General features: G+C 46.9%; 1 protein-coding gene across 1 annotated transcript; it reads right to left on the reverse strand.

Moving 5' to 3' along the window:
- Positions 1–2251: 2251 nt before the first annotated feature.
- Positions 2252–7759, reverse strand: LOC110284034 (HLA class II histocompatibility antigen, DO beta chain). Its single transcript, XM_021149600.2, has 6 exons — positions 7610–7759; positions 5405–5674; positions 3995–4276; positions 3180–3290; positions 2821–2849; positions 2252–2648 (listed from the first exon to the last, which is right to left on the reverse strand). The coding sequence occupies exons 1-6, from the start codon at positions 7698–7700 to the stop codon at positions 2616–2618; spliced, it is 816 nt and encodes a 271-aa protein (XP_021005259.1). The 5' UTR covers positions 7701–7759; the 3' UTR covers positions 2252–2615.
- Positions 7760–13403: the final 5644 nt, after the last annotated feature.

Below are 13403 nucleotides of genomic sequence, written 5' to 3' on the forward strand. Positions count from 1 at the left end.
CTGAGACCAGCTTGGGCTATATGAGATATATTCTCTCTCTCTCTCTCTCTCTCTCTCTCTCTCTCTCTCTCTCTCTCTCTCACACACACACACACACACACACACACACACACACACAAATCTATATGCAAACAGCATACCATTGTATATTTAAAAACTAACGTAGAGGTTATAGACTAAATCAGAAAACATAAAAGTCATAAGACTTTCAGAAGAAAAATCTGCAGAAATATCTAAATAGAAAAACCTGTAGGGAACAAAATCAAAACTGAAGCAGGAAAGAGTAGACAGGAAGCGTCAAAGTGAGGGTGGGGAGCAGCCGGGTTTCTCTGGTGGGGAGCAGGTGTCTCTGGGCTTCCTGCCAGCACCCGGGAGGCACATCAGCACACTATCCTCAGAAAAGGCAATAAGAACAATTGCACATTAAAAATAAGCAACAGAGAGTGGATCAGGCTTTATCTACTTCTAACAGTGATGTTCTTTATTGACATTGTAGAACAAATGTTGAGACCATTCAAGACAAAATAGTATCCCTTCAAACAATGAAAATACACCAGAAAATCCACTACCAATTAAACTGTAATTTATTGCAAAACAAGCTAAAAGTCAGTTAGAATGTTCCTAAATGTCCAAGATCAAGCATTCCAAACTCCCAGCATGGGTGGGAGGGATTTGTGAAGTGTCAACTGTGGGGAGCAGGTGTGGCAGCAGTCCCAAGAAGGTGCCAGGGACTGCAGCTAAGTCTTATGACTTGCACCTGACTTCCTCATACATCTGAATATAAGCCACAAACATCGTGAGAGCTGCGCAGGTGTACCAGGATACTGGCGAATCCATTTTGGTGGAGATATGCCCCTGCTGCCCTGATTAGCTGAAGCTGCGTACCTGGTGAGGTGATGTGGCCTGCTGTGAGTGGATGGGAACTGAGAGTATATAAGAGTGAGAGGCCCAGGGCTCGGGGTCTTTCGCCTACACAGTCAGTGCTCTCCCAATAAACGTGTGCAGAAGGATCCTATTGTGGTGTCTTTCTTGCTAGCGAGTCAGGCGTCTCACAGTCAACCTTAGCTGAGGAGGAGTTGACGGCTGAGGCAGAGGGAAACTCCATATTCTTCAAGAATGTGTTCCTGAGTGCAGATGGACCCACTCCCATGTAATCCTGGCAGAACTACATTGACTTAGTGAATTAAAGCAAAAACGCATATGAAGTTGGGAGGTAAATGTGATCAGGAGAAAGGAAAAATTCGAAGGGAGTGAATGGGGGTGGATTTGATCAAAACACATAATACTCATGTATAAAATTCTCAAACAATAAAAGGTTAATAAGAAATATCTTCTACAACGACAAAATGATGCTGTATTGAATGAAGCATGCTCAGTTTTACTCACAACTCAAGCAATTTTTACAACAGCCTTCCCATCTACATACAGCAGAAGCACTCCCAACTGTCAACTTATTAAAAAGATGTTACTCAGGTGTCAAGACTTTGTAAACCAGTGAATCCATTGCTCCACTAAGGTCACTATTAAGTGAAATTAGTGCTTTGTTTCAGAATCCTGCAGCACTGGACACCACGGTAGCACTGTGCAGGCTAGACTCACTTTAAGATGCCAACAGTTTTACCACCATTAGCTTTGAACTTCTACTGCAGCTAACATTGAGCAGAGCCAACAATATGCTATAAATAAAAAATCCTAGAAATAGACGTCACAATGTAGCCATCCCCAGTAAATTAGCAGATGGGCCAATTAGTATCCATGCTTGTTGTAACATCATGAAAAGAAAAACAAGGAGATACACTGTGACTCCAGGAAACGTCATGGCCCCCTCAGACTCCAAAACAATCAGACCAGAGTCCCACCCGGAGTCTGCATCAGGTGCTAACTCACAGGAAACAAAAAGGGTAAAAGAGTGTGTCAGATGGCACCACGTGTGTCAGATGGCACCACATGTGTCAGATGGCACCATGTGTGTAGGCAACAACATCTCAGCGTGGGAACCCTTCACCTTGGTGCCCGAGCCTTCTCAACAGCTTTAATCCTATCAGAAAGAAAAAATGACATAAAACATCTGAAAGTCTGGGAGACAAGAAAGACCATGTATTCTTGTATAAAGAAGCGTATGCTTGGCTGTATCTAATCACCCCACGTGGATAGTGTGTGTTGTGGGTGTTTATTGGCTGAGGCACATAAGGAATTCCACAGAGACCACCACTGTTTGTGTTTTGACCTGAGCAAGTGATGACACGGGTTTTGCCTTGAACAAGTCATTGATTTATACTTCACTGCGGTTGCCTGTGGCTGTTTTATTTTTACAATAAGGATTTTTAAGGTGACTGTATGGAAGACTAGAAGCTGTGGTTGGAAGATAGAAATCTTGGGGCTCCACAGTCACAGGGTTAGGATTGGGCCAAAGCAACTTGGGTGTGGAATGAGTTAGGTCCTAAGGAAGTTTCTGGACCATGTCCTGGAAATGAGGGACTACTGAGGTACAGGACAAAGGGAAAGTCCATGACCACATCTCACAGACTGAAAAGCCAGCATCCTTTGCCAACCCGAATCTGCAGCCTTGTCACACTTCTTCAGGTTCTGAGGGAGAGGCTTCCATTAGGATCTTACTAGGGTTGAGAATGGAGAAGCTCTCTTGAGGCCTGCAAGAAGAGCGGGAGGGTGTAAGGAGGCCTCACGCCCTCCAATTCCAGACACTCAGGAGACAATCACCCAGCCTGAGTCACCTCTGCCTCCCCTACTCCATGATGCATGCTCTGACTGAAGAACAAGGCCATGATCTGCCAGCCAAAGACAAGGAACCAGAGTGCTTACCTCATTGCCAGGTTGAGTCTCCACAGATGCTGAAAAGAGAGAAAACGGGATCCCCAGTCAAGATCAAATATGGTTTTCCTGGGGAAAGTGTGGGGGTTATGGCCCTCAGTGTCAGCACTTGTCTTTGCATACCCCTGGACTCCCCCTGGCTTTAGGAAATCCTATCACAGGGATGCCTGAGAATGCCCAGCCTTTCCTCCCTCCCTCCCCCCCTCCTTCCCTCCTTCCCTCCCTCCCTCCCTCCCTCCCTCCCTCCTTCCCTTCCTCCCTCCCTCCCTGAGATCTTTACAGTAAAGGAAGCTGGAAGTGGATAAAGAGGCACAGGGCAGGTGGGAAGGTTCTCTTCAGAGGTCTGCTACCTTTCTGAGCCTTGAGATGGATAACAACCCCCACCAGGAAGACAATCAGCCCAAGCAGGAACGCTGCAGCTCCACTCAGTATCTTTTTCCAGGAATATTCAGACTGAGCCACTGTGGGAAAGTGAAACTTAAAGTCAGTGCAATGCTCTCAGTACTGGACCCAACTTCTTAAAACCCCAAAGCCCAGTACTGCTCAGGGAAGAGTTAAATCTAGATATGTGTCTCCCATCTGTCACTGATTCTGTGTGTGTGTGTGTGCACACGCGCGCTCGAGTGCACTCCCACAGACCAGAGGTCAATGGCTGGTGTTATTCCTCAGGTGCCGTTCCCTTTGCTGTTTTTGCTGTAGTTCAATGTCCCTCACTGACGGAGAACTCACTAATGGTTAGCCTGTGAGCTGCAGGGATCTGCCTGTCTCTACCTCCCAAGCCCTGGGACTACAATCATGGACCAGAGAACCTGGATTATTTACATAGACTCTAGGAGTCAAACTCAGCTCCTCACAGTTATATGACAAGCCCTTCACCAGCTAAGCCACTTCTCCAGGCTGATCCCTGACTTATAGCCAGTGGCAGTGTCTGTAAAGATTAAAGTGCTAAAGGATACTAGGTCCCAGGGTTAGAGGCAAGTTGTGGGTTAACAGCCTCCTTATCTATCTCGTGGACATTCAGAGGATGGATGCCTGTCCTGTTTTCTCCTGCCCTGGCACTAGGATTCTTAGATCAGGGGAACTTGTCTTGTCATCAAGATGAACACAGAAATGACAGCTCCTACAGGTCAAGGTCCAGAAATACAGAAAACTAGATAAAGCTCACTCCATGCCACAGAAACAGGTCTCAGGAGGCCGGGGTGCTCCACGAGGCAGCTGTAGATGTCACCAAGCTCTGGGATCATCTCCAGCATTACTGTTGTCTGGAAGGTCCAGTCTCCATTCCTAACAAGGCCAGTGGACATGACCCCAGACCTCTCCTCCTGTCCATTCCGGAACCACTTGACACTTATGTCCCCGGGGTAGAAGCCTGTCACAGAGCAGAGCAGCAGGTTGTGCTGCAACAGCAACGGGGTCCTCTCTGGGTACACTGTCACCTCTGGAGGCACTGGCAAGAGAAGAAACAAAAAGCACAGCAAGGACAGGAGCATCTAGAGGGACTGTGACCACCGTGATCCATCTCCCATAGAAGCCAAGTAGAAGCTGGAAGTGTGGGTACCTAACACCATAGGTTGAGAAGCATGTGTGGATGTCCACAAGGAGGGCATAGACTCTGCCAGGTCACCCCACAGTCACCCACTGTATTCAAGGCTACACCAGTCCTCAAAGACCCTGAGAACTCTGAGGTTTTAGGAGGAAGTAGAAATTTCTGGTTTCTTTGGAAACTCCGTTATATCAGATGATGTTTTGCCAGAGCAGACAGATGGAAGGATGTTTGGCTGAAGCAGACAAGTGAGAGAAAGCATGATTTGTGGAAGAAAATATAAATATGACCCCAGTGACAGTGGGAGGAGGCTCTGGTATTGGTTCGCCTTGCCGTGCCTCACTAGTCTTTGCTGACGACACCCTAGTATTGGTTTGCCTTGCATAGCATGACTTATCTTCGCTTGTCGTGACTGCATAGAGAGTAACTTGGTAAAGAACTTGTGATATTCTTACAGCTTCTTCCTGTCTCTGGAGACTCAGGCCAATTGGCAGAGCCGTGCGGTTTCTTCTGGATCAAATTGCCATTGCTAATTCATGAGCAGTGATTGCCAAGTGGACTGGACTGCAGCAGTTGGTTCGTGTTGATGCTATGCTAGAGGGATGGACTGCTGACAACGAAGATTGGAATCACCCCTAAAGAACTATTTCTAAGCAGGTCCACAACCCCTATTTCCTATCAACCTTTCCTTTCCACTCTCTATGGTGGATGGTGGGCTAGAAGGGAGGTTGAAGCATTTAAGAACCATTATTAAAGTAGGTTTTGAAAATTCTAAGCCAACAATTCACAGCTGAGGACAGGGTATAGTCCCAGGCCCCCAAGCCTGATGACCTGAGTTCAATCTCTAGGACCCTCATGATGGAAGGAGGGAACCAACTGCTTCAAATTGTCCTCTGACCTCCACTATGGCATGCATGGAACACACACAAATAAATAATAGACAGACAGATAGATGATTGCTGTAATTTAAAACCTTTTAAATGTCTATTACAAGGTTCTCATGGAGAACCCCTAGACCTTACTGTCACCCACCATTTCTCTCCACAGTGAAGGGGGCCCCCAGCTTGTACTTCTGCCTGCAGACCATGTTCACAGCAGCTCTGCTCGTCTCCAGGAGATCCAAGCGTTTGTTCCACTGGTCAGCATCAGGTTTCCCCAGCTCCGTCAGAGCCACAAACATCCCCAGGTCACTGTCGAAGTGTAAATACTCCTCCAGGTTGAAGATGAACCTGACCAGCAAGCGAACCTTTTCTGTACCATTGGTGAAGTAACAGTCCGCCTTTGCCTGAATCACAAAATTCTCTGGAAACCATAAAAGGATTAGGAACCAGCTGCACCTCTAGGAAAGCCTGCACCTGGTACACTAAGTCAGATAGCAACATGCTCAAAAGCCCAACATTAAGAGACAAAGTCACTTAAATGACATTAAGAGACAAAGTCACTTAATGTCATTTAATGCTTATTGGCATTTATTTAAAATATGAACAAGGAAAACAGTTTCCAGGAGTGAGTCTATCCCATTCCGTCCTGTCCCCTACCCCACAGCCCAGACCCCACCCAGTCCCCATGTCATGTCCCACCCCCATCTCCCCCACCCCAGTTTTCCCAATCCCCACCCCTAACCCCCTTGTCTTTCCTCCCCATTATTCCCCCACCCCCTCCCTCACCTTGTCTCCCCATCCTCACCCACTGTGTGCTCCCTGTCCCTGGTTCCCCTCGTACCTGTCCCTGTCCCCCACAGTCCCTGTGTCCTCCTTTCTCCCCCATCCCCATCTTCCCTGTCCTCCCCTCCCCCTCCCCTGTTATTCTCCCCCACCCCTTATCTAACACGTGGTTCCTGGGGATTGAACTCAGGTTGTCAGGTTTGGCAGCAAGTGGCTTTAGCCACTGAGCCATCTTGCGGCCCATTCTATGTTTCTGAACACTACACTCATGTTGAAGGCAAACTTGGAATGGTATTCATGGGGAGGAAAGAAGAGGAAGGGGGCGGGACAGGATGAGGAAGACTTCTTGTGATGACGGCGTGCTGTGTGTGGCTCAGTTCTGTGCGCTAGAGAATGATAAAGCAGGCAGACCTCCATGAAGCAGCTAAGCTGCGACTTGAAGGATAATGGCTTTCGTGCTTGAGCTGTGGGTCTGTTTATTCCTAAGCTCACCAGTCTCCTCCAGCAGTGCTCAGCCACCCCCTGAAAATGACTTCCATGACCATCCAGGCCCCTCTGAGGGCCACTGAGTTCAGACGAGGTGCCAGCCTCCAGTCCCTCAGTATGTCTACCTTTCTCTGCTCCCTCTTTACAAACTAAAGAGAAAGTATATGGGGTTTTCATCATCATCTAAAATTCTGTGCTGATTTTTTTTCCCATTTGTCAAATGGACTTGATAAACTCAGAGCGGTTTTTGTTCTCCGAGAAAACTGATGCCCCTCCTAGGCTTGTTCCTCTTCTGTTATTTAATGAGACACTGGCGTTAGAGGGGAGTCTTTTCTTAGCATATCACATCCTGTTTTCTGCTCACAAGCCTGAGTTTTCATGGTCTAGCAATGCTGGTGTCTGCATAGCCCGTCTCCCCAGTGAAAAAACAAGTTGTACACAGCAACCTGAGGCCAAAGATAACTAACATACTCAACTTGTCTGAGCTCTCAACTTCACTCACACCTCAAAACTTCTCAGTACAATGCTGAATGCTAACCAGGAGCTTAATAGTTGACGGGAGATGTGATTTCCAATTTCACCAGAAAACCATAAAAGGAGTAGATGCTCGTAGAGAAAGCTCAGCTGCTCAGATTCCGGCTTTCAAGGTTCTAGTGTCTGATGTTGATGCACAAGGAGCCCAACAGGGGAAAATGTCTCCTTCCTCCCTCGCTCACTCACTCCCCTGGTATCTGTGTCTTGGGTGTGAGAAGACCTTTCCAGGCAGTTCATTGTGGGTGCTGAGGAGGGCATGAGAGCTTCCTGGTCAGGGGGGGGGGGGGCTCTTTTTCTTGGGGGGGGGGCAGTTCAAGACAGGGTTTCTCTGTGTAGCCTTGGCTGTCCTGGAACTCACTCTGTAGACCAGGCTGGCCTCAAACTCAGAAATCCTGCTGGGATTAAAGGTGCACGCCACCACCACCTGGCTGGGGGGGACTCTTTAAAGTCAGAGCCACTCTAGTCTGAGACTTTGGTCCACAGAGAATGGGGAGAGTTAGCCCCGTGCCAATTCCAGAAAACCACACCCAGAATCAAACTCCTCTCTTCTTACCTGGGGAGTCTCTGCCTTCAATCATGAAGGAATCCAGCCTCATGAGGTTCACCAGCAGAGCCACCACCCAGGGGGCCCTCCCAGCGCCCATTCTGGAGGGGACAAAGGGGCAATGAAGAGACTGATACACCTCTTTAGAATAGAGCTGTCTTCCACACAGCTGAAAAAAAAAATAGATAGGTAATTATGCAGCCTCCTTCACGCTGTTAACCAATCAAGAGCGAAGACTTTGCATCATTTGTTGCTAGGCAGAACACTTTGCTAACACTGTGATAAAAGCCAAGAACTGGTTACCTGGAGAGTCAGTGTTGGCTGTTGAAATGTGGGAAAATGGACCAGCATCGCGAGAGAAGAGTCTACAGAGTACGAGGGCCTAGAACAAAGTAGGTTGTTTATTGTGGATTCTGCTGCCTTCACTTAGTAGGGTCCCTGAATTAGTCTGACCAACAGGTCTCCTCCCTTCCTAGACATTGACTGCAGAGGGTACTGAACTATGTAAACAGCTTTGTGGATTGTAGCTTAAAGGGGGTTGATGGCAGCTCGTCAGCAAAAGCAGAGACAGGCTGTGCTGTGCCTTGTATGCCAAGCAAGGAGAGGAGGGAGGAGGAAAACAAAGACAGAAAGACAGACAGGAAGACATAATTCTCAAAAGAATAAAATCGCGCAAATATATTCATAAAGACAGAATGGAAGGAAGCATTGGGGGCTAAGTCAGCAAGATGGTGGGATGGGATTCTATAGAACACATTAGCTGGCAGAACGAGTGTAGCCTGAGCTACAGAGTGAGACCCTGGCTCAAAATAACAATAATAATAATAATAATAATAATGATGATAATTGACACTGTGCTGAAAATACACGGGAAAGAAGTATAAAATAATCGATTAATTGACCTCTGCTGCCTTGGTCAGGTTTCTGCTGCTGTGATGACCACCACAGCCAAAGCTACTTTGAAGGAAAGGGCTTATTTCACCTTACAGCAGCTTATGTTCCATCACTGGGGGAGGTCAGGAAGGAACCTCGAGGCAGGAACTGAAGCAGGAGGGAGCTGCTTACTGGCTTGCTTCACATGGCTTGCTCAGCCTGCTTTCTTAAACTGCCCAAGACTATACCTCCCACAGTGGGCCGGGCCATTCCTCATCAATAAATAGTCAATTAAAAGAAAATGTCATATAGACTTGCCTAAGACACTCTGATGGGGACATTTTCTCAATTGAGGTTCCCTCTTCCCAGATGACCTAGCCTAGGTCAAGTTGACAAGCACATATGTGCGCACACACACACACACACGTACACGCATGCACAAAGTAAAATTAGCCAGTATACTTACCAAGATAATGTAATGATGTGTATATTATGCATGGAATTTTATCCTATTGATATGTTTGTATACATGCATTTTAGCCTCTAAACAAGGCATTGTGAGCAATGGCTAAAGATTTGTAATAATATCACCCAGCTACTTGCTGGTTCTGTATGGCCCAGAAGATAATCTATGAAAGCTGTGCTTTTCATTCAAGATGAATGTGTTCATTAAATATATAGCAAGCAAATAAATAGAATAAATAAGTAGCCGGTAGCAGACAGAGGTAGCAGGTAATTATAACTTTAATTTTTTAAAATCCTATTTTTTTTTATTTTTATGAGTACACTGTAGCTGTCATCAGACACACCAGAAGAGGGCATCGGATCCCATTACAGATGGTTGTGAGCCACCCCACCATGTAGTTGCTGGGAATTGAACTCAGGACCTCTGGAAAAGCACTGACTGCTCTTAACCTCTGAGCCATCTCTCCAGCCTCCTCAAATCCTATTTTTTAATGGTGGTCCTTAAACGCTTTAACCTCCCTTATAGTCACCACCCTCCAGAGGTAGTGGAAAAGAAAGGACACGAGGGAAGTGGACCTGTGTAGAAAGGTTCTTTGGAGCAACTCCCATCTGTGTTGTCTGGAACTCAGCAGTTCAGTTCACAGGTCAGCAGCAGCAGCTTGATCCACTCACAAACACTTCCCAGATACACCAGCAGTCCAGTTGAGTCAGGTTAACAAGAGCGGTGATATGTTCTAGCAGCAACAGCCAGGCCTCAGCCTCGACTTGAGTCAGCAGGAGGGACCGGGAGGAATGCCAGGAAAAGTTCTTGGCTGTGCCTCTCTCAATGAAGCAAAGGTCAGCAAAGACTCGAAATCAGTAAGAGTTGCACAGCTACCTCTACCAGCAAGCCAAGCTCAGCCTCCATCGCTGTCTGTCGAGTCCTTTTCATACTCTCTCCAAACATTAGGTCTCCTCCACAGGACTTGCCTTAGTACATGCATCTGTCTCAGCTGATATCACTCTGCCTATCAACCCAAGTCCTTGGAAGCAACAAGAACCTGCAGCACACCACCAGGAGATTTTTGGTGCATCTCTCTCTATGGAGTCCTGACAAATACAGCTCAACTACACAATGTAAAGTGAACCAATACATGTGTGTTACTAGCAAAGAATCAAGAATCCTTCATCATGTGTCCTTACATCTACTTACTTTAGCAGAACATCCTCTCGAAACATTCCTTCATGAGTCTGATTTAGCCTTTCACCCCTATGTCCACTCTAATGAAACAGTCCTTCACGTGTTTGCAAAACACCATCCAACACAACTGACTTTCCAAAGAACCCTCAAGTTTCCACTTCAGGTAATAGCAGAAGTCCATCCATGGGGCTCAGAACACACAGCAGAGAGAGCAAGGAAAGGGAACACACCGAATGGATTCCCAAGAGACGTCATCTGGGGAAGTGCATCGAGGCAGCCAGTCTGGGTCAAGAGAGCTCAGGGTGGAAGGTCCACCCTCTCCCTGGAAGAGCCCTCAACTTCCTAGCCCCACCACAGGTATCTTTACATTATGTGATGAGCAATAGAAACCATGGTTACAAACAGCTCACCTTCTGGATGTCCTCAAGGATGCTGTGTCACTAATATCCTTAGCTATTTTCTGTTTTCTTTTCTCCCTGTAGCAATTTGGAGGCCAGCCTGACCCAGGGCCAGGAGTTTTGACAAGTGTACGCAGCACCTTGGAGTCTACCAATGTAGCTAGCATTGCACCACTGACTGTGAAAGTAAGTTTCAGAGGAGTTGATTTTGAGAACTGTTATTTGGGGAAATGTGGAGCGGGAATATATACATTTATATATCACAGCTTATACATCACATCTCTCTATTGCTGCAGAGCCAAAAGCAAGTTGGGAAGGAACACGTTGTTTGGCTTACAGATCTCCGTTAAATTTCCATCTCTTAGGAAAGCCAAGGCAAGAACTTAAAGCAGGAACCTGGAGGCAGGGACTGAAGTAGAGGCTGTGGAGGAACGCTGCTTACTGTCTTGCTCCCCATGGTTTGCTCTGCCTGATTTCTTTTTTTTTTTTTAAGATTTATTTATTTTATGTATATGAGTACACTGTAACTGTGCAGATGGTTCTGAGCCATCATGTGGTTGCTGGGAATTGAACTCAGGACTTCTGCTCACTCTGGCCCCGACAATGTAGCTGTCTTCAGACACACCAGAAGAGGGCGTCAGATCTCATTACGGGTGGTTGTGTGCCACCATGTGGTTGCTGGGATTTGAACTCAAGACCTTCCACAGAGCAGCCAGTGCTCTTAACCGCTGAGTCACCTCTCCAGCCCTCTGACTGATTTCTTATATTTTACATAACCATAGACCACCTGCCCCGGTGACACCTCCTACAGTGGGCTGGGCTCTCTGACATCAATCATGAATTCAGAAGATACACCACAGTCTTGCTCAAATGACCCAGTGTTTTACACGGCCACCAGATGGCACCAGACTCACACTGCGCGGCCCTAGCTCACTCAGTACCGGAAAAAGGAAGGGCTCCAGGCTACTGACTACTCCACATGCGCTCCTGGGGATCGGTGAAGTCTGTGACCTCGAAGCGGAAAAGGCTTGAGGCTCGATGCTGTTCTCACGGAGAATAGAACAGACTGGGGAGCTGTCTAGATGTCCCAGAGAAATCTACAGAGCTTTGCAAAGACAGCCTTCCCTACTTGTCATCCCATACCAAAAGCTCAACTCAGAATAGATCAGAAACTTTCAAGTAGTTACAGGAAATACCGAAAGCCTTAGATCGAGAGCTGTGAGCGGCAACTGGAAAGGCTACTGTAGCCCTGGGAACAAAAGTAAGAATTAAAACGTGGGATTTTGTTAGATTAAAGAGTTTCTGGGGCTGGAGAGATGGCCCATCGGTTAAGAGCACTGACTGCTCTTCCAGAGGCCCTGAGTTCAGATCCCAGCAACCACATGGTGCCTCACAACCATCTGTAATGGGATCCGATGCCCTCTTCTGGTGTGTGTCCGAAGATAGCTGCAGTGTGGTCATATACATGAAAATAAATAAATAAAAATGAAGAGGTTTCTGAAGAGTCAAAGAAACAGACAGAATGGGAGGGACCGAACGGGAGAGGAAGCTTTGACAGCTGTCTGCCTGTCCGAAAACTAGTACCCAGAACACGCAACAATCTCAGAACATCAGACACTGAAAAACAAATAACCCAACCAGCAGATGAAAACTTGTGATGCCGGGGAACCAGTCCCAGGGCCTCCCATGGGCCAGGCTATCGCTGCTACCGCCCCGAAGCCCAGAAAAGACCCTGAAGAAGCACAGGTTGCCAATGAACACGTGGGGAAAGCTCATGAAGGAGGGTGGGAGGTTAACGGAGCACGTGAGACCTAAAGAGGGATGGAAGGGATTGTATAAGCCTGGATGCCGGCTAGTCAACGAAAACTAAGCATGTTTGAATGCAGCACAAGGAAGCCTGGTACTTCGGGTGCTAACTTTAAAGTTTTGTTGTTGTTGTTGTTGTTGTTGTTGTTGTAAGTTCAAGATTTTTAGCTCTAGGGAAGTTGTGACCAAAACTACACCGAGGGGAGTAGAGGTGGCTAAGCTGGTAAAGGCATTTGCCCTAGGAAATAGAAATACACAGAAATACACATAGACAGAATCAATTCCATACTACTGGCTCCACACACATGCTGTGATGTGTGCACACACATGCGAGTGCACACACACACAAATAATAATTAATAAATAAAATATGATAAAGAGAACATTTTAGCGACACTGACTACATCTTGCCTCAATCTGACTACCAAGAAAAAAAAAAGTAGACAGAGCTGGAGAGATGATGCGGGGATGAATAGGGCTTACTGCTCTCCTAGAGGACCAGGGTTCAGTTCCCAGAACCCACATGGCAGCTCACGGTCGGTCATCTATTACTCTACGATCAGGAATCTGACGCTCCCTTCTGGCCTCTGTGGGCACCAGGCACACACAATAGACATGCACATCAAATAAAAATTAACAGATTTAATTTTTGAAGAAAGAAAAAGGAAGGAAAAGCAGCTCTTAGGAGAAGGGGGCAGGGGTGGGGATTCTCTGTGAGTTCGAGGCCAGCCTGATCTAAATGGTGAGACCCTGTCTCAAAAAACAAGAAGAAAAAAGGAAGTGTGTGTGGCAGCAGGTGTTCGTACACTGCTGGTGGGAATGTGAGCTGGTCCAGCCATTAGATGTAGGGAGTATGGTGTAAGTATGGAGGCTCTTTAAAAGGCCAAAATTAAAACTACAATATGGCCCAGCTGTACCACACCACAACGTACCCTGGAAGGGATTGAAGGCAGCGTACAGCAGACACCTGCAAACCACCTTTATTGCAGCACAGTAGGTTTGTTGTTGTTGTTGTTGTTGTTTAAGGAACAACTCACACGTGCATCAGTTGGTGAAGAAAGAGAGTGGGTGTGTAATATAC

Source organism: Mus caroli, unplaced genomic scaffold (genome assembly GCF_978045245.1).
Source record: "Mus caroli unplaced genomic scaffold, Mus_caroli_1 scaffold_18, whole genome shotgun sequence".
NCBI lineage: Eukaryota > Metazoa > Chordata > Mammalia > Rodentia > Muridae > Mus > Mus caroli.